We start from the raw sequence: 20,406 nt of genomic DNA, 5'->3' as shown, positions 1-20,406 counted from the left end.
AAGAGACACTAAATAAGATAAAGAATCTAAGAGACACTAAATAAGATAAAGAATCTAAGAGACACTAAATAAGATAAAGAATCTAAGAGACACTAAATAAGATAAAGAATCTAAGAGACACTAAATAAGATAAAGAATCTAAGAGACACTAAATAAGATAAAGAATCTAAGAGACACTAAATAAGATAAAGAATCTAAGAGACACTAAATAAGATAAAGAATCTAAGAGACACTAAATAAGATAAAGAATCTAAGAGATACTAAATAAGATAAAGAATCTAAGAGACACTAAATAAGATAAAGAATCTAAGAGACACTAAATAAGATAAAGAATCTAAGAGACACTAAATAAGATAAAGAATCTAAGAGACACTAAATAAGATAAAGAATCTAAGAGACTAAATAAGATAAAGAATCTAAGATAAATAGATAGACATGAAGACAAAAGTTAAAAGTAATACATTCTGGAACACAAAACAGACGTAATTAAGCTACTCTCTTAAAATAATCAAAACCCCATGTTACCCACAAAACCCCATGTTACCCACAAAACCCCATGTTACCCACAAAACCCCATGTTACCCACAAAACCCCATGTTACCCACAAAACCCCATGTTACCCAGAACCCCATGTTTCTCTGGTGGTAAAAACCAAACTAAAAGGAATAATGGTGGTTACAGTCACTCCTTTTAGATTTCTTCCAAGGTTCTAGAAAGAGAAACTAATTCTGAACTTGTTATTAAAATTACAACCACTTCAGGTTTGTCACCACATTTTAAACATCAGTCCACTGCTGACCATCCATTTAAAACACAAAACTGACCTAAGATCAGCATGTAGGGTCAGCTTCATTCTACTCCTACTCCGTCCCCTGGGCTGCTCTCTCCTCTCCCGGTCCAGCTTCAGCTCTGGAGCTCAGAGAGACCATCTCCATGGCATTGACATAAAGATCCATGCTGCTCACCCTGTTCACTCTCTTCTGCCTCCTGGTGGGCTAGGGAGACACAGCACCAACAGTCAGACATTTACTCTCTAGTATCTCCATTCTCTCTCCCTCCCTCCCTCCCTCTCCCCCTCACCCTCTCCCTCTAGTTTAAATGACTTTTAACGTCTGAGTAAATGTCTTTACCTTGTAGTATAGGTAGGAGGTGGTGATGGCTGTCAGTAGGATCAGCAGCACTACAACGTGTCTGATGATGAAGGCTGGCAGAGGAGAGGCTGCAAACAGAAACACATTTGATGAGGGGACTGATCATCATCACATAGATCTGTGGGAAATCTGTCAATGACAAAGTTATAAGTCTGGTTCATGTTCAGTTACCTGTGATGGTGAGGGAGAGGAGCTCACTCTCAGAGGAGAAGTCATGAGAGAAAACATGATTGTCATAAACACAGCTGTAGTTCCCTTGGTGGGAGTCATCTGCAGCAGGGAAGAGGAAGGCAGCAGAGTGATTGACAGCTGGCTGGGTCTGGGTTCTGTTGGAGCCGGTGAACGTGAGGAGGAAGGAGCCTCCTGGGTACTGTGGCTGAGTGGAGCAGGTGATGGTGAAGCTGTAGCCCCTGAACACCTCGGACCCCTGGTGGCCCCTGGAGACCCCTCCCATTGAGTCAGTCAGGGAGGCTCTGACTGACTCAGGCTGGAACAGGAGATCTGTAACAATAAAAGAGAACAAGAAAAACCTCTTCAACTAGTTTCCTATAGATATGACAATAACATCAGCATGTAACAGTGCTGGCCACCCTCCCTCACAGGGCAACATGAGTAGTGGGCCTACAGTCACTGAGACAACATATGTTGATATCAGGCTTAAGCAGGACATCTGGAACAAGAGGAGAGAAAAAGAAAACATAGCTCCTCAACTACTTTCCTCATTTAGATATGACAATAACATGACATGTGACAGTGGTAGTGAGTAGAGACGTTCACTGAGATAACACTCAAATACAAAGCATTCTGGGACATTTAAGTTGTATTTGATTCCTACTTGACTGAGTGATCTATTTAGTAAAGCAGACTGACAAGCTAAACAGTCATCATGAGAGGTGCAGAGGAAGTTGTATGAATGAAGGAAATCAGTTGAATATAATTATAATATCTTGTTATTACCTGAGCAGATCACTGAGAGTCCAGAATAGAGATCATATCTTCTTCTACACTCCCTCAGTACAGACTCAGATCCAGAACAGTCAACTCTAAACCCTCTAGTGGTATTTCCAGGTAGAACTGAAATAGTGGAGCCAGAACCCAGCTGTCTACACACTACTGCAGCTACATCCTCCTGGTCCCAGTCATCAGTTCCCACAATCCTCCACTCTCCCTGGTGGTACCGCTCCACTCCACCAGCACAGCGACTGCCTCCTCCCACCAGCCTCACATCATCAGGCTCTGAGAAAAGAAAAGAGAGAGACAGTAATCTTACTATTTTCTCACTAAAACACACCTATATTGTCTCTCATATTCTTCACTCCAGGTGAGAAACAATGTTGATTGAGTGACAAACTGTTTCTTACCTGAGCAGGTGAGTCCAACAGCATTACCAGGTAGACAGGTGTTGTTTTCTCTGTCTGAGGTGTCACAGTCCAGGAGAAGGGACTCTTTGCCTTTACACTGGAACTCTTTATCCCAGGTCTGACCCTCACCTTCTCCATAGAGCCCCCCCTGTAGAGCTGCAGGAGCCCCACAGCCAAGCTCCCCACAGACTACCTCTGCATCCTGCCGGTCAAAGTCAGCTTCACACACTGAGGCCCAGGACTGATTGGACTTCACCTCCACTCTCCCAGAGCAGAGACCAGCTCCATCCACAAGCCATACAGACTCTGGAGAAAAATACTTGATTGAACATTCAATCAGTTTTGTTGATGACACTGTCAAGGACTAAACACAAATATGTTGGATAAAAGATTGTAGTTTGCTATGTTTGACACTGTAAGAGGTAGAAATGGGTTCTTAGTCACTCAGGATAGGGTTGGGAATAATGCAGGCAGGAGACAGGAATAAGTTCACTTCACTTTATAGAAAATAAACAGCTGGACATCCATCAGGCAGCTTCACTTCAGTACCATCTGAACTACAATGATCTGCCCATGAACATCTCCCATAAACCAATATGACAAACACAAATATAATGTTTAAATACATCTGACATCTCTCCCTCTATTTAAATTAAATAAAAACACATAAAACATGATACATGGTAATATTGTATAATGTATAAATAAATATCTCAATATGACCAGTCTCTTACCTGAACAGGTCACATGATGATAATATCCACCAATACAGACACCAGGTCTTACTTCTATGATGTCACACTGTCTAATAGAAGACTCATTTCCATAGCAACTACTAAATAGTCTGACTCCTCTTCTTCCATCTTCAACCAGAGGTCCTCTAGATGCAGCTACAGGATCCCCACAGTCCAGCTTTCTACACACAACCTTAACCTCTCTCATGCTCCACCACCCCCCAGTACATAGACCTGACCACTCTCCTTCATTGAAGACTTCCACTGTCCCAGAACAGGAAGTGGTCCCATTCACCAGTCTGACTGAGAGTTCAGCTGTAAACAGCAGAGAGGAAAACACAGTGGTGAGGACAGATGATGACAGTGATTCTGTTATTCTAACAGCAGTAGTGCTTTGTGGTTGACAAGTATTAGTAGTTCCATAAAACACTACTTGTTATTGGGGTTTAGAATGGTTTGTATGGACACATGAATTTCTCCATGTGGGATAATAAAGTTGACTAATATTGAACTGCTATAATCACTGTAGATTTATACTCTACCTACCTGGTGGACTGACACTTTGAGCCTGGAGATCTGAGGAGAAAGAGAGAGAAAGAGACAGAGCGATAGAGAGAAACAAAGGAGAAAGGGAGGAGTCAGAGGAAGAGAGAGACTGTCACGTTCGGTCGTATTGATTGTACCAAAACGCAGCGGGAATGTGTATACTCATCTTCTTTATTAGAAGAACCGTGAATAACAAACACCCGACGAAAAACTGTTCTGTCAGGTGCAACAAACACAAAACAGGAAACAACTACCCACAAATCCCATGGTAAAAACACCCCTATAAATAGGACCTTAAATTAGAAGCAACGAGGAGCAGCTGCTTCCAATTGAAGGTCAACCCAATTAACTAAACATAGAAATAGACATACTAGACTAAACATAGAAATATACTAACATAGAACATTACCCCCCAAAAAACGAAACACACTAAACAAACACCCCCTGCCACGCCCTGACCAAACTACAATAACAAACAACCTATTTTACTGGTCAGGACGTGACAGAGACAGAGGTTAAATGAACATCAACATGACCTTTCATTATGTGATGACAGGTTTATCATTAAGTTTCACATGTGTTTGGTTACATAGTGCCCAATGTTCTTCTGAGTGATAAAACAGCAAACATTAAGAGTGTTTACTTATCAGACCCACATATATAATAACTTCTCCACCCTCTCCTATTCTCCGCTTCTCCCTCCCGCTCCTCTTCTCCCACTCTATTCTCCTCTCCCCTCTCCCCTCTCCTCCCACTCTCCTCTTCTCCCACTCTCTCTTCTCCTCTCCTCCCCCTCTCCTCTTCTCCCCTCTCTCCTATTCTCCCCGTCTCTTCTCCCACATCTCTTCTACTCTTATCCCCCTCCTCTCTTCTCCTCTTCTCTCCCTTTCCTTTTTCTCTCCCTCTCCTCTTCTCCCCCTCTCTTCTCCCCTTTTCTCCCCCTCTCCCCTCTCCTCCCCGCCTTCCACTTATACCCCCACTTCTCCCCCCTCTCCGATTCTCCCCCCTATCGTCTCCTCTCCTCCCACATCTCCTCTTCTCCCCATCTCCTCTCCTCTTCTCCCCCCCTCTACTCTTCTCCCCCTCTCCTCTCCTGATACTGTTAACCATGAGATTCTCATCACAAAATTGTCCAAGTTCAACTTTTCCCCCGATGCCTTGAGATGGATGAAATCATACCTTGAAGGCAGAACTCAGTGTGTCAGAGTGAGCAATGAGCTGTCGCCCACTCTTAGCTATGATGTGGGCGTGCCCCAAGGGTCAATACTGGGGCCCCTCCTGTTCAGCCTGTACATTAATGATCTGCCTTCTGTCTGCACTGGGTCTGAAGTTCAAATGTGTGCAGATGATACAGTGATATATGTGCATGCAAAGCGCAAACAACAAGCTGCACAAGAACTCACTACTGCAATGGTCCAGGTTACAAAGTGGCTCAGTGACTCGTGTTTGCATCTCAATGTGAAAAAAACTGTTTGCATTGTTCCTCTCTTTTAAAAAGCATGTGAAAAAGGTCATTCAAATAACCAAATTCAACCTAGCTAATTTCCGATTTATACGAAATTGTTTGACTACAGAGGAAGCAAAACTGTACTTCAAATCGATGATACTCCCCCACTTAACATACTGCTTGACTAGTTGGGCCCAAGCTTGCTATACAACATTAAAACCTATTCAGTCTGTCTACAAACAGGCTCTCAAAGTGCTCGATAGGAAGCCCAATAGCCATCATCACTGTTACATCCTCAGAAAGCATGAGCTCCTGAGTTGGGAAAATCTGGTGCAATACACCGACGCATGTCTTGTATTCAAGATCCTAAATGGCCTGGCTCCCCCTCTCCCCCTCCGCTCCCCCTCCACTCAGTATTTTTGTTAAACAGAAAACCAAAACATATGGCAGCAGATCCACAAGGTCTGCCATGAGAGGTGACTGTATAGTTCCCTTAAGGAAAAGCACCTTTAGTAAATCCGCTTTCTCTGTGAGAGCGTCCCATGTCTGGAATACACTGCCATCAGACACACATAACTGCACCACATATCACACTTTCACAAAATGCATGAAGACATGGCTAAAGGTCAATCAGATTTGTGAACATAATCACTAGCTGTGTATTGCCACTTTCCATGTTGTCTGTTGTCTGGAGCTTGTGAGGTGTGGAAACACTTTGTTGTTTTTATGGATTTTGTCTTGTTGCTTTTTGTTCTATGTTGCTCTGTCTGTATGCTACATCTTGCTTGTCCTATGTTACTCTGCGTGTGCTCACTGTTCAATGATTTTCTATATTGTAATTGTTTTTAATTACCTGCCCAGGGACTGCGGTTGAAAATTAGCCGGCTGGCTAAAACCGGCACTTTTACTGAAACGTTGATTAATGTGCACTGTCCCTGTAAAAATAAAATAAACTCAAACTCCTCTTCCCCCCTTCTCCCCCTCTCTTCTCCTCTTCCCCCTTCTCCCCTCTCTTCTTGTCTTCTCCCCTCTCCTCTTCATCTTCTCCCCCTCTCCTCTTCTCCCCTCTTCTCCTCTCCTCCCACCCTTCTCCCCCTCTCCTCTCCTCTCCTCTCCTCCCCCTCTACTCTCTCCTCTCCCCTCTCCTCTTATTCCCCTCCGCTCCCCCTCTCTCCTCTTCAGCCCCTCTCCTCTTCTCCCCACTCGCTCTCTTCTCCCCCTCTCTTCTCCTCCCCTTCTCCTCTCCCCTCTCCTCCCCTTTCCTCCTCTCTCCTCCCCCTCCCCTCCCCCTTTCCTCTCCCCTCTCTCTCTCCTCTTCTCCCCTCTCCTGTTCTCCCCACTCTCCTCTTCTCCCCCCTCTCCTCTTCGTCCCCCTCTTGTCTTCTCCCTTCTCCTCTTCTCCCCCTCTCTTCTCCCTCTCTCCCCTCCTACTTTCACACTCTCCTCCCCCCTCTCCACCCCTCTCCGCTCCTCGCCCCTCTCCTCTTCACTCCACTCCCTTCCTCTCCTCCCCCTCTCCTCCCCTTTCCTCCCCTCTCCTCCCCCCTCTCCACTCTTCCCCTTTTCTTCCTCTCTTCTCCCCCTCTCTTCTCCCCCTCTCCTATTTTCTTCTCCCCTCCTCTCCTCTTCTCCCCCATCCCCTCCTCTCCCCTCTCTTCTCCTCGTCTCCCCCTCTCCTCTGCTCTTCTCTTCTCCCCACTCTCCTCCTCTCCCCCTTTCCCCTTCTCATCTTCTCCCCCTCTCCTCTTCTCCCCTTCTGCCCCTCTCTTCTACTCTTCTGCCCCTCTCCTTTCCTCTTCTCCCACATCTCCTCTCTTCTTCTCCCCCTCTCCTCTCCTCTTCTGCCCCATTTCCTTTTCTCCCCTCTTCTCCCCTCTCCCCCTCTCCTCTTCTCCCCTCTCTTCTCCTCCCCCTCTCCTCTTCTCCCCTTCTCCGCTTCCTCCACCTCTCCTCTCCTCTTCTACCCTCACCTCTTCTCCCCCCTCTCCCCTTCTTCGCTTCTGCCCCTCTCTTCTCCCCCTCTCTTCTCCTACCGCTCTTCTTCTCACCTCTTCTCCCCCTCTCTTCTCCTCTTCTCATCTCCTCTCCTTCCCCCTCTCCTCTCCTCCTCTTCTCCTCTTCTCCCCCTCTCCTCCTCTCCTCACACCACACACATTCATAAACTACATAGACTACACACACACACATCATTATTATCTATCCTGATGTCTAGTCACTTTACCCTGCCTTCATGTACATATCTACCTCAAATACCTTATCTATCCTGATGTCTAGTCACTTTACCCTGCCTTCATATACATATCTACCTCAAATACCTTATTATTATCTATCCTGATGTCTAGTCACTTTACCCTGCATTCATGTACATATCTACCTCAAATACCTGATGTCTCATCTCAACATGGATCTAGTCCAATCAGACGTGTCTCACCTCAACATGGATCTAGTCCAATCAGACGTGTCTCACCTTAACATGGATCTAGTCCAATCAGACGTGTCTCACCTTAACATGGATCTAGTCCAATCAGACGTGTCTCACCTCAACATGGATCTAGTCCAATCAGACGTTTCTCACCTCAACATGGATCTAGTCCAATCAGACGTGTCTCACCTCAACATGGATCTAGTCCAATCAGACGTGTCTCACCTTAACATGGATCTAGTCCAATCAGACGTGTCTCACCTTAACATGGATCTAGTCCAATCAGACGTGTCTCACCTCAACATGGATCTAGTCCAATCAGACGTGTCTCACCTTAACATGGATCTAGTCCAATCAGACGTTTCTCACCTCAACATGGATCTAGTCCAATCAGACGTGTCTCACCTCAACATGGATCTAGTCCAATCAGACATGTCTCACCTCAACATGGATCTAGTCCAATCAGACATGTCTCACCTCAACATGGATCTAGTCCAATCAGACGTGTCTCACCTCAACATGGATCTAGTCCAATCAGACGTCTCACCTCAACATGGATCTAGTCCAATCAGACGTGTCTCACCTCAACATGGATCTAGTCCAATCAGACATGTCTCACCTCAACATGGATCTAGTCCAATCAGACGTGTCTCACCAACATGGATCTAGTCCAATCAGACGTGTCTCACCTCAACATGGATCTAGTCCAATCAGACGTGTCTCACCTCAACATGGATCTAGTCCAATCAGACGGGTCTCACTCTCAACATGGATCTAGTCCAATCAGACGTGTCTCACCTCAACATGGATCTAGTCCAATCAGACGTGTCTCACCTCAACATGGATCTAGTCCAATCAGACGTGTGTCACCTCAACATGGATCTAGTCCAATCAGACGTGTTCACACCGATATTGATCTAATAGGCAACAGTGACTTTTTAATGCAACAGAATAAACAGTAAAAACACTTACATTTCAATAGGAGTAATAACTTATCTCTGTACACTATTCTGATTAGATACTATTTAATGCTGAGTTTGGACACAGGTTTTTATAGGAACACTAAGGCACCTGGACCACATATTGAGATGTGCATTTTGTTAAGTAAATCAGTTGTTACATAAGGTGACAGTTGTAGGACTGTTAACAAAGTAGCTGAATTGTCAAAGACCATAGCCTGAGGTCACCCACAGAAAAGTAATCCAGAACTTTCTCTGGTAAAGAATTACAAATCTACCACTTTCATATAAACACCTGGATACACAGCAGAACATCTACATTGAATCCATCCACCAAACATCCTGATTTGTTTTAATGAACACTTTTTATGACACTAAAATAACCTTCAACTACAGTATATATGAAGGGATTATTGTCATTGTTACATTATATAGGCTACAGTAAGTTATATTCTTCCATTTCAAATAACAGGCTCTCCCACCATCTAGAATCACCAGGTCTGCTTGCAGATGAACAGAATGTCTTGGAAAGACAGACCTTTAGACCTCATTGGCCTGTCCAATACATTGTTGATTTTTTATTATTTATACTTTCCTTACAAGTTGGGATTTAAATTGATGGACACACCATGATGTCTCAGTGAAAAATGAATTATATATATTTATTTTATTTATGAAAACTATTTAGAAAACGTCACTCAATCCTGTTAAAATATATATAGAGGTATTAGTCTCATGCTACAGTATATAAATGATATTGTTCCATTTTAAACAGCCTAACAGGCTCTCCCACCATCTCTAATGATCTGGTCTGCTTGATGATGAACAAAATGTAGACCACAGCATGATTATTATATGACTACCACATCTCTGTACCCCCCCCACACACAATCCATGTTTGGCGATGCTCTTTTCATTTACAATTTAACCCTTAGAATACCATTTAACCCTTAGTTGACAATTTCCGTGAGCCTTTAGAAATGTAATTAACATTAAAAAACAATCCCATCAAAATCCATCTGTTTAAACTAGAGACATGTTTTGCATCTCAATCCAGCACATCCACCAATATCTCCATTCCTCATCTGAGGTGAAAGGTCCCAGAGCTAGAGCTGTGTTTGTCAGACCTTGAAACTTTCAGAAAATGGGTCTTCTCACGAAAATGTCTGTAACATCCGATCAGTTTGGCCTGTAAACTATGGAAAGATGAGACTCAGGAACACGATGATGTTCTCCGTTTTGCTCTACGACCCCATAAGCATCGTCTGAAGTCATACAGTCCATCTGCCAACTTCTGTCTGTAGTGTCAGAACCGTTTGGACAACACACTAACATGACCCCACTATGGAAAGGTGAGTCTCTCAGGAACACGTACAGGTTGTTATGATCTAGGACACACTAACATGACCCCACTATGGAAAGGTGAGTCTCTCAGGAACACGTACAGGTTGTTATGATCTAGGACACACTAACATGACCCCACTATGGAAAGGTGAGTCTCTCAGGAACACGTACAGGTTGTTATGATCTAGGACACACTAACATGACCCCCACTATGGAAAGGTGAGTCTCTCAGGAACACGTACAGGTTGTTATGATCTAGGACACACTAACATGACCCCACTATGGAAAGGTGAGTCTCTCAGGAACACGTACAGGTTGTTATGATCTAGGACACACTAACATGACCCCACTATGGAAAGGTGAGTCTCTCAGGAACACGTACAGGTTGTTATGATCTACACTAACATGGCCCACTGTGGAAAGGTGAGTCTCAACATACAGGTTAAGTTTGTGATAGGACACACTAACATGACCCCACTATGGAAAGATGAGTCTCACAGGAACACGTACAGGTTGTTATGATCTAGGACACACTAACATGACCCCACTATGGAAAGATGAGTCTCTCAGGAACACGTACAGGTTGTTATGATCTAGGACACACTAACATGACCCCACTATGGAAAGGTGAGTCTCTCAGGAACACGTACAGGTTGTTATGATCTAGGACACACTAACATGACCCCACTATGGAAAGGTGAGTCTCTCAGGAACACGTACAGGTTGTTATGATCTAGGACACACTAACATGACCCCACTATGGAAAGGTGAGTCTCTCAGGAACACGTACAGGTTGTTATGATCTAGGACGTCCACAAGCTTTACAAGACTCGTCTGAAGGTCTCCTGGTACCAGTTTAACACATTTATGGAAGTATATATGGAGATAGTTTTGGAACTAAACTAAGGGGTTTAATACATTGTCACGCCCTGACCTTAGAGATCCTTTTTATGTCTCTATTTTTGGTTTGGTCAGGGCGTGAGTTGGGGTGGGCATTCTATGTCCTTTTCTCTATGTTTTGATATTTCTTTGTTTTGGCCTGGTATGGTTCTCAATCAGGGACAGCTGTCTATCGTTGTCTCTGATTGGGAGCCATACTTAGGTAGCCTTTTCCCACAGGGTTGTTGTGGGTAGTTATATTCTGTTTTGTTCTATATGACCTGACAGAACTGTTGGCTTTCGTTTGTTTCTTTTGTTGTAGTGTTTCGTATTATTAAAACATCATGATGAACACTCACCATGCTGCGCCTTGGTCTCTAGTAATTTAGTAAATTCACCGGAAGTGTTTGGTGGGAATGCTAGTTCTGAACGTCACATGCTAATGTAAAAAGCTGGTTTTTGATATAAATATGAACTTGATTGAAAACTTCCGGTGAATTTACTAAATTACACATGATAAACGTTCACAAAAACATAACAATTATTTTAAGAATTATAGATACAGAACTCCTTTATGCAATCGCTTTGTCAGATTTTAAAATAGCTTTTCGGCGAAAGCACATTTTGCAATATTCTGAGTGCATAGCTCAGCCATCACAGGCTAGCTATTCAGGCTAGCTTTTCAGACACCCGCCAACGTCGGGGCTCACTGAACTCAGAAATAAGAGTAGAAAAATTGGATTACCTTTGCTGTTCTTCGTCAGAATGCACTCCCAGGACTTCTACTTCAACAACAAATGTTGTTTTTGTTCAAAGTAGTCCATAGTTCTGTCAAAAAACCTGCGTTTTGTTCATGCGTCGAGGTCACTATCCAAACGGTGATGCGCGGGCGCATTTCGAGACAAAAAAAATCAAAATGTACCTTTACCGTACTTAGAAGCATGTCAAACGCTGTGTAAAAGCAATTGTTATGCTATTTTCCTCATAAAGTAGCGATAATATACAAACCGGACGAAGCTGTAATCATTCAAAAAGGAACAGAAAAAATGCCGAGGACTCGTGCATGCGCCTCTCCACATTCCATGTCATCATGCTGACCTCTCACAAAATGAGCTCCTGTGACCTGCCCAGAGACAGCAGATGCTTCAATCCACTTTCTGGCAGCAATAGACAGCCAATGGAAGCCTTGGAAAGTGTAACGTGACAGCTTAGATGGTGTAAATTCGATAGAGAGGTAAAACAAGGGCAACAATTTGGATGACACGCCACTTCCTGGTTGACATCTTCTCAGTTCTTTGCCTGTAATATGAGTTCTGTTATACTCACAGACACCATTAAAACAGTTTTAGAAACTTTTGAGTGTTTTCTATGCATATCCTAGTTTCTGGGCAAGAATAGTGACCAGATTAAAACAGGCACGTTTTTTCACCCGGCTGTGAAAATACTGCCCCCTATCCACAACAGGTAAACAAACTATAGTTTTGTCAAGTCGGTGAGGACATCTACTTTGTGCATGACACAGATCATTATTCCAACAATTGTTTACAGATTATTTCACTTATAATTCACTGTATCACAATTCCAGTGGGTCAGAAGTTTACATACACTAAGTTGACTGTGCCTTTAAAAGCTTGGAGAATTCCAGAAAATGATGTCATGGCTTTAGAAGCTTCTGATAGGCTAATTGACATCATTTGAGTCAATTGGAGGTGTACCTATGGATGTATTTCAAGGCCTACCTTCAAACTCAGTGCCTCTTTGCTTGACATCATGGGAAAATCAAAAGAAATCGGCCAAGACCCCAGAAAAAATTTGTAGACCTCCACAAGTCTGCTTCATCCTTGGGAGCAATTTCCAAACACCTGAAGGTACCACATTCATCTGTTCAAACAATAGTATGCAAGTATAAACACCATGGGACCACGCAACCGTCATACTGCTCAGGAAGGAGACGCGTTCTGAAAGGGAGAGGCATTTAAAACCTCTTGGGGCTAGGGAGCAGTATTGAGAATTTTGAAAAAAATATGTGCCCATTTTTAACTGCCTCCTACACCAACTCAGAAGTTAGGATATGCATATTATTAACAGATTTGGATAGAAAACACTCTGAATTTTCTAAAACTGTTTGAATGGTGTCTGTAAGTATAACAGAACTCATATGGCAGTCAAAACCATGAGACAAATTCTGACAGGAAGTGGATACCTGATGTGTTGAATTACTTTTAAGCCTATGCTATTGAAACACACAGGGATGTATTAATCATTGAGCACTTCCTACGCCATCCACTAGATGTCACCAGTCTTTACAAAGTGGTTTGAGTCTTCTACTGTGAAAACTGACCGAACAAGAGCCTTGGAATGCTGGTCATAAGCGGATGGCCAATACTGCTCTGGCGCGCGAGTGCATGTTTGGGTACTCTCATTCCAATACGTTTTAAAAGAGAATGCAATCGTCCGCCTTGAATATTATTGAAGTTCTGAATGAAAAAGGCCCTAATGATTTATGCTATACAACGTTTGACATGTTTGAACGAACGTAAATATATTTTTTCTCCTCTTTGGTGAAGACAAGTCCGGCGGGCGTAGTTCATGTTTTTGAGTAGCCAAAACGCGCTAACAACACGGAGATATTTGGACATAAATTATGAGCTTTTTCGAACAAAACTACATTTGTTATGGACCTGGGAATTCCTGGAAGTGCCTTCTGATGAAGATAATCAAAGGTAAGGTATTATTTACATAGTATTTTTGATTTTAGATGACTCCAAGATGGCGCCTAGTCTGTATCGCAAAGCCTATTTTTCTGGGCGTAGTACTCAGATTATTGCAAAGTGTGATTTCCCAGTAAAGTTATTTTTAAATCTGGCAATGCGGTTGCGTTCACGAGATGTTAATCTATAATTCTTCGAATGACAATATAATATTTTACCAATGTTTTCGAATAGTAATTATTTAATTTGTTGTGCTGATTGACCGGCGGTATTGGAGGGAAAATATTTCCTCAACATCAACGCCATAGTAAAACGCTGTTTTTGGATATAAATATGAGCTTGATAGAACAAAAAATGCATGTATTGTCTAACATAATGTCCTAGGAGTGTCATCTGATGAAGATTGTCAAAGGTTAGTGCATCATTTTAGCTGGTTTTCTGCTTTTGGTGACGCGTGTCTTTGCATTGACAAAACATTACACACAGCTATTTTCAATGTACTGTCCTAACATAATCTAACTTTATGCTTTCGCCGTAAAGCCTTTTTAAAATCGGACAACGTGGTTAGATTAAGGAGATGTTTATCTTTCAAAGGGTGTAAGATAGTTGTATGTTTGAGAAATTTGAATCATGACATTTAATTGTTTTCAAATTTGGCGCCCTTGATATTTCACCTGCTGTTGATAGGGTGTACCAGGGGTGGGACACTAGCCCATAGAGGTTAATACATTTGCTTTTGTCTGTTTTTCGGCAGTTTTTTTTGCTTTCATCTGTCATGAATAAAAATTAGACATGGGGGGTCATGAATACACATTAGACATGGGGGGGGTCATGAATACACATTAGACAATTGGGGGTCATGAATACATATCCAACTCAAAACCCAAAGAAGGCAAGGAGAGGACACAAGGAATCAAGGAAATGCAATCTAACTAGCTGACAGGATGATGAAATACTGTACTAGGCCTGGGTAATATGAGGGTGATAATATTTCATGTTTCATACTCCCACCAAACTACAGTGAAGTCTGTAGGCTCCATCGGGAACTTTCCCCTAGATACATGTAACCCTCTCTTCTGAGGGACCTGAGTTCCTATCAGTTTGGACCTAGTATCTAGGTGTGTGGCAGTAGTATTAGACTAGGTGGTCTGTAAGTAGTCAACATGTTAATGGAATCCACGTTTGAAGATTGTTTTGGTCACGTTGACTGGGAAATGTTCCATAAAGCCTCAGACAATAACATCGATTTATACGCTGACTCGGTGAGTGAGTTTACTAGGAAGTGCATTGGAGATGTTGTACCCACTGTGACTATTAAAACCTACCCTAACCAGAAACCATTTGTGCAAAACTGAAAGCGCGAACCACCACATTCAACCATGGAAAGAGGTCGGGGAATATGGATGAATATAAACAGTGTAGTTCTTCCCTCTGCAAGGAAATTAAAGAAGCGAAATGTCGGTTTTGAGACAAAATGAAGTTGAAGACACGAGACGTATGTGGTAGGGTCTACAGGCAATCACGGACTACAAAAGAAAACCAGCCACGTCACAGACACCGACATCTTGCGACACCGACGTCTTGCTTCCAGACAAGCTAAACACCTTCTTTGCCCGCTTTGTGGATAATACAATGACACTTACGTGGCTCGCTACCAAGGACTGCGGACCCTCCCTCTTCTTCTCCGTGGCCGACGTGAGTAAGACATATGAACGTGTTAACCCTCACAAGGCTGCTGTTGTTACTGTAACCTACTGCACCATATCAACCAACTACTATCTGGTCACAAGGCTACGTTGTTATCATTTAGTAATGTTGTACAGTAACCTACTGCACCCCATATCATAGCCCCCCTCTCCTTCTCCATGGCCGACGTGAGTAAGACATTTAAACGTGTTAACCCTCACAAGGCTGCTGGCCCAGACGGCATCCCTAGCCGCGTCCTCAGAGCATGCACAGACCAGCTGGCTGGGGTGTTTACGGACATATTCAATCAATCCCTATCCCAGTCTGCTGTCCCCACATGCTTCAAGATGGCCACCATTGTTCCTGTTCCCAAGAAAGCTAAGGTAACTGAACTAAATGACTATCGCCCCGTAACACTCACTTCTGTCATCATGAAGTGCTTTGAGTGACTAGTCAAGGATCATATCACCTCCACCTTACCTGCCACCCTTGACCCACTTCAGTTTGCATATCGCCCCAACAGGTACGCATACGATGCAATCGCCATCACACTGCACACTGCCCTATCCCATCTGGACAAGAGGAACACCTATGTAAGATTGCTGTTCATTGACTACAGGTCAGCATTCAACACCATAGTACCCTCCAAGTTCATCATTAAGCTTAAGGCCCTGTGTCTCAACCCTGCCCTGTGCAATTGGGTCCTGGACTTTCTGACGGGCTGCCCCCAGGTGGTGAAGGTAGGAAACAACATCTCCACTTAGCTGATCCTCAACACTGTGGCCCCACAAGGGTGCGTGCTCAGCCCCTCCTGTACTCCCTGTTCACCCATGACTGTGTGGCCATGCACGCCTCCAACTCGATCATCAAGTTTGCAGATGATACAAAAGTAGTGGGCTTGATTACGAACAACGACGAGACAACCTACAGGGAGGAGGTGAGAGCACTCGTAGTGTGGTGTCAGGAAAACAACCTCTCACTCAATGTCAACAAAACAAAGGAGATGATCGTGGACTTCAGGAAACAGCAGAGAGCACCCCACTATCCACATCGACGGGACAGTAGCGGAGAAAGTTCCTCAGCGTACACATCACGGACAAACTGAAATGGTCCACCCACAGAGACAGCATGGTGACGAAGGCGCAATAGTGCCTCTTCAACCTCAGGAGACTGAAGAAATTTGGCTTGTCACCTAAAACCCTCACAATCTTTTACAGATGCACAATCGAGAGCATCCTGTCAGGCTGTATCACTGCCTGGTACGGCAACTGCACCACCCTCAACCGCAAGGCACTCCAGAGGGTAGTGCGTTCTGCACAACGCATCATCGGGGGCGAAATTATTAGTCAGTTTAAATAATGGCACTTTAATAATGTTTACATATCCTACATTACTCATCTCATATGTATATACAGTATTTTATACCGTCTATTGCATCTTGCCTATGCAGCACGGCCATCGCTCATCTATATATTTATATGTACATATTCTTATTCCATCCCTCTACGTTTGTGTGTATAAGGTAGTTGCTGTGAAATTGTTAGAATACTTGTCAGATATTACTGCACTGTCGGAACTAGAAGCACAAGCTTTTCGCTACACTCATATGAACATCTGCTAACCATGTGTATGTGACCAATAAAATGTGATGTGATTTGATGTAGTGCAGGGCCTCCACCTAATAAGTCAAGATATGTATTTACTGACTTGGGTCTATGGTGGCAAAACTGCTGTCATGTTTATCCAGTGTATCTATGTATTTAATTAAAGTCTGTAATAATGTTAATCCAGTGTATCTATGTATTTAACTAAAGTCTGTTATATTGTTTATCCAGTGTATCTATGTATTTAATTAGTCTGTTATAATGTTTATCCAGTGTATCTATGTATTTAACTAAAGTCACATGATGTACTGATGAGACCTGCTCCCTCTGCTAGAACACTTCCCCTTTGTCTACATGACTGACTCATGGTTCTGGACTCACAGCCAAATGCTGTTTCTCCATATCCTGTTATTTAGCAGTAGACTGAACTAAGCTGTGAGAGATGAACAGGACAAATGGTTGTGGGTCCTTTGAGAAACAGTGTTGAGACATTGAGCACTGAGAAATGATGTGACATTTCTCAACAAGACCTCACCACAAAGTCACAATGTGGAAAGGTGAACATCTCTTTACAGATGAGATTATATATAATTTAATACATTAGCTTTCATCTATTTTAGTTTTTTTTCAATCGTTCAGTTCCATAGGTCAGGGTCAAGCTGAGCTGGGCCAATAGTGGAAGAGGTTACTGGTTGACTACATTCAGTTGACTGTTTGTTACTATGTCAGTCCATCTCTTTGACACCTCCCTCCATCTCCTCCCCTTATCTCTCACCCTCCCCACCCCCTCCTCTCTCTCTCCTCTCTCTCTCCACTACTCTCTCCTCTGCCCTCCCCTCCTCTCTCTCTCCACTACTCTCTCCTCTGCCCTCCCCACCCCCTCCTCTCTCTCTCCACTACTCTCTCCTCTGCCCTCCCCACCCCCTCCTCCCTCTCTCCTCTCTCTCTCCCCTCTCTCTCTCTTCCTGACATATAGCATCATGCCTGTTGATCTTGACTCAAGTAACAGACCTCTAGCATCTACACCCCTCCTCTTCTCCTGCTCTAACATAACACCAATATAATATAGAATATATACTCTCATTCATTTACATAGAGACAGATACAATCAATCATTGACACACTGAATATACAACAGTCAGATGCATGACACCATCACCAATGTTCATCTAACTTTATATTCATATATTTATATTTGATGATTTTATTTTTAATCCCTGACCCCGTATAAGGCCTTTTGCCTCCTGCCAGGACGTCATTGTAAATAAGAATTTGTTCTTAACTGACTTGCCTAGTTAAATAAAGGTTAAATATAAATATGGCAATGGTCTATTTGCATGTAGGCCTACTGCAGCTCTGATTGGTTATGCAGCACCGGTCTGTGTAGAGTACGGGATGAGTCGTGTTGATGTAATAGAATCCTACTCCGATGTGTTCTGTCTACAACATCTCTTACATAGTTGGCTTTGTTTCGGTATGTTGCAGTGAAAGAGGCTAATATTCCATTGATTGATCACATTTGCCACAGTAAGGGACACGTTGAAAGTGTTAAACTGTTATTCAAAGAATTATAGATAACTCCCTAATGCAACCGCTGTGACAGATTTCAAAAAGCTTCACGGGGAAGCACACTTTGCAATGTTTTGGAAGAGCGCTCTGTTTGATTGTTTCTGTTCCTCTCTCTGTCTCTGTAGCTTCCGGGTTTGCTGGAATAAGGACACGAGCTTCTTCTATGGTATAATTGCGTTCGCAACAATTATATGTGCATTCCGCCACCTACTGTTCAGGTGGATAATACGTCTCCAAAAAGGATAAACATTTTATAATATAAATAAAATAAATTCAATACAAACTATAAGTAACGAAATGTTAATTAAAGTAAATCAGCCTGCTTTTCTATTTTAATCAGGTCCCTACACAGGCTCAGAGGGATCCTGTGATGGAGGGACATTTCCTGGTGACAGTAGTCCTTGCAGTGCTTCTGACGTAAGTCTTGGAGGCCCAAAAACTTATCAGCTGCAGTTATAATAATGTGCAGTACAATTAATAACTGTGGCTGTAAATGCTATAAAATCCACCTTTTCCACAACAAGTGTATCCAGATCATTTCATTGACATATAACATTTGCAACTGGTCGTGGTACATCCACCTCCATATCTTCTTCAGAACTGTGGCCTCTTTCCCTTCAACTCTCTTCACCACCTCCACATAGGAGACTTGCTGTACAGCCCTGCTCCTTGACTCCTCAACCTCTTTCACCCTAACAGGGCATTCTGGGAATTCAGAAATATGATCCCTACCACAGTTACAACATTTTATATTCACGACTCTTCTAGAACATATTCCTTCCGTCTGAAAACACTTGACACATAAAACTTCTTTCACTTTTTACACGAACGCTCTTATGGCGTATCTTATATATCCCAACTTTACATAGGGTGGTAAATACTCATCAAACACCAATAATACAGATAAACTCTGCTCCTTTTCCCCATTCTCCATAGGGGTCAATATTACAGATAAACAGCTACATTCTCCATAGGGGTCAATAATACAGATAAACAGCTACATTCTCCATAGGGGTCAATAATACAGATAAACAGCTACATTCTCCGTAGGGGTCAATAATACAGATAAACAGCTACATTCTCCATAGGGGTCAATAATACAGATAAACAGCTACATTCTCCATAGGGGTCAATAATACAGATAAACAGCTATATTCTCCGTAGGGGTCAATAATACAGATAAACAGCTACATTCTCCAGACGGGTCAATAATACAGATAAACAGCTACATTCTCCATAGGGGTCAATAATACAGATAAACAGCTACATTCTCCATACGGGTGAATAATACAGAAACAGCTACATTCTCCATAAGGGTCAATAATACAGATAAACAGCTACATTCTCCGTAGGGGTCAATATTACAGATAAACAGCTACATTCTCCATAGGGGTCAATAATACAGATAAACAGCTACATTCTCCATAGGGGTCAATAATACAGATAAACAGCTACATTCTCCATACGGGTCAATAATACAGATAAACAGCTACATTCTCCATAGGGGTCAATAATACAGATAAACAGCTACATTCTCCATAGGGGTCAATAATACAGATAAACAGCTACATTCTCCATAGGGGTCAATAATACAGATAAACAGCTACATTCTCCATAGGGGTGAATAATACAGATAAACAGCTACATTCTCCAGACAGGTCAATAATACAGATAAACAATACAATAATATAATAATGCCCAAAGGTACACCAGAGACATCACAATATCAACACCATACCACTCCTGGTCACTATGACTACACCATATCAACACCATACCAATCCTGGTTACTATGACTGCACCATATCAACACCATACCACTCCTGGCTACATCCGGTTGGCCAGCAGTAGCCCTATAGTGCACTTGATTTGCTTTCTGGGCCAGCCAGAAAGGCAGTTTGTACATTCCGACACATGAAATGGTTCAAATAACCAACAGCTTGCCTACCCGGCGTGCAGGGCAACTGAATCAGGTGCACCTACTGCCATCAGC

General features: G+C 42.8%; 1 protein-coding gene across 1 annotated transcript; it reads right to left on the bottom strand.

Moving 5' to 3' along the window:
- Positions 1–313: 313 nt before the first annotated feature.
- Positions 314–3,819, bottom strand: LOC123733153 (deleted in malignant brain tumors 1 protein-like). The gene is made up of 7 exons (XM_045712522.1): positions 3,793–3,819; positions 3,247–3,561; positions 2,513–2,818; positions 2,109–2,387; positions 1,323–1,652; positions 1,131–1,219; positions 314–995 (listed from the first exon to the last, which is right to left on the bottom strand). Exons 2-7 carry the CDS (start codon positions 3,452–3,454, stop codon positions 861–863), a joined length of 1,347 nt encoding a protein of 448 aa, XP_045568478.1. The 5' UTR covers positions 3,455–3,561; positions 3,793–3,819; the 3' UTR covers positions 314–860.
- Between the last annotated feature and the right edge of the window lie 16,587 nt (positions 3,820–20,406).

This window comes from Salmo salar, unplaced genomic scaffold (assembly GCF_905237065.1).
Source record: "Salmo salar unplaced genomic scaffold, Ssal_v3.1, whole genome shotgun sequence".
Lineage (NCBI taxonomy): Eukaryota > Metazoa > Chordata > Actinopteri > Salmoniformes > Salmonidae > Salmo > Salmo salar.
This window is presented reverse-complemented; position numbering and strand designations above follow the sequence as displayed.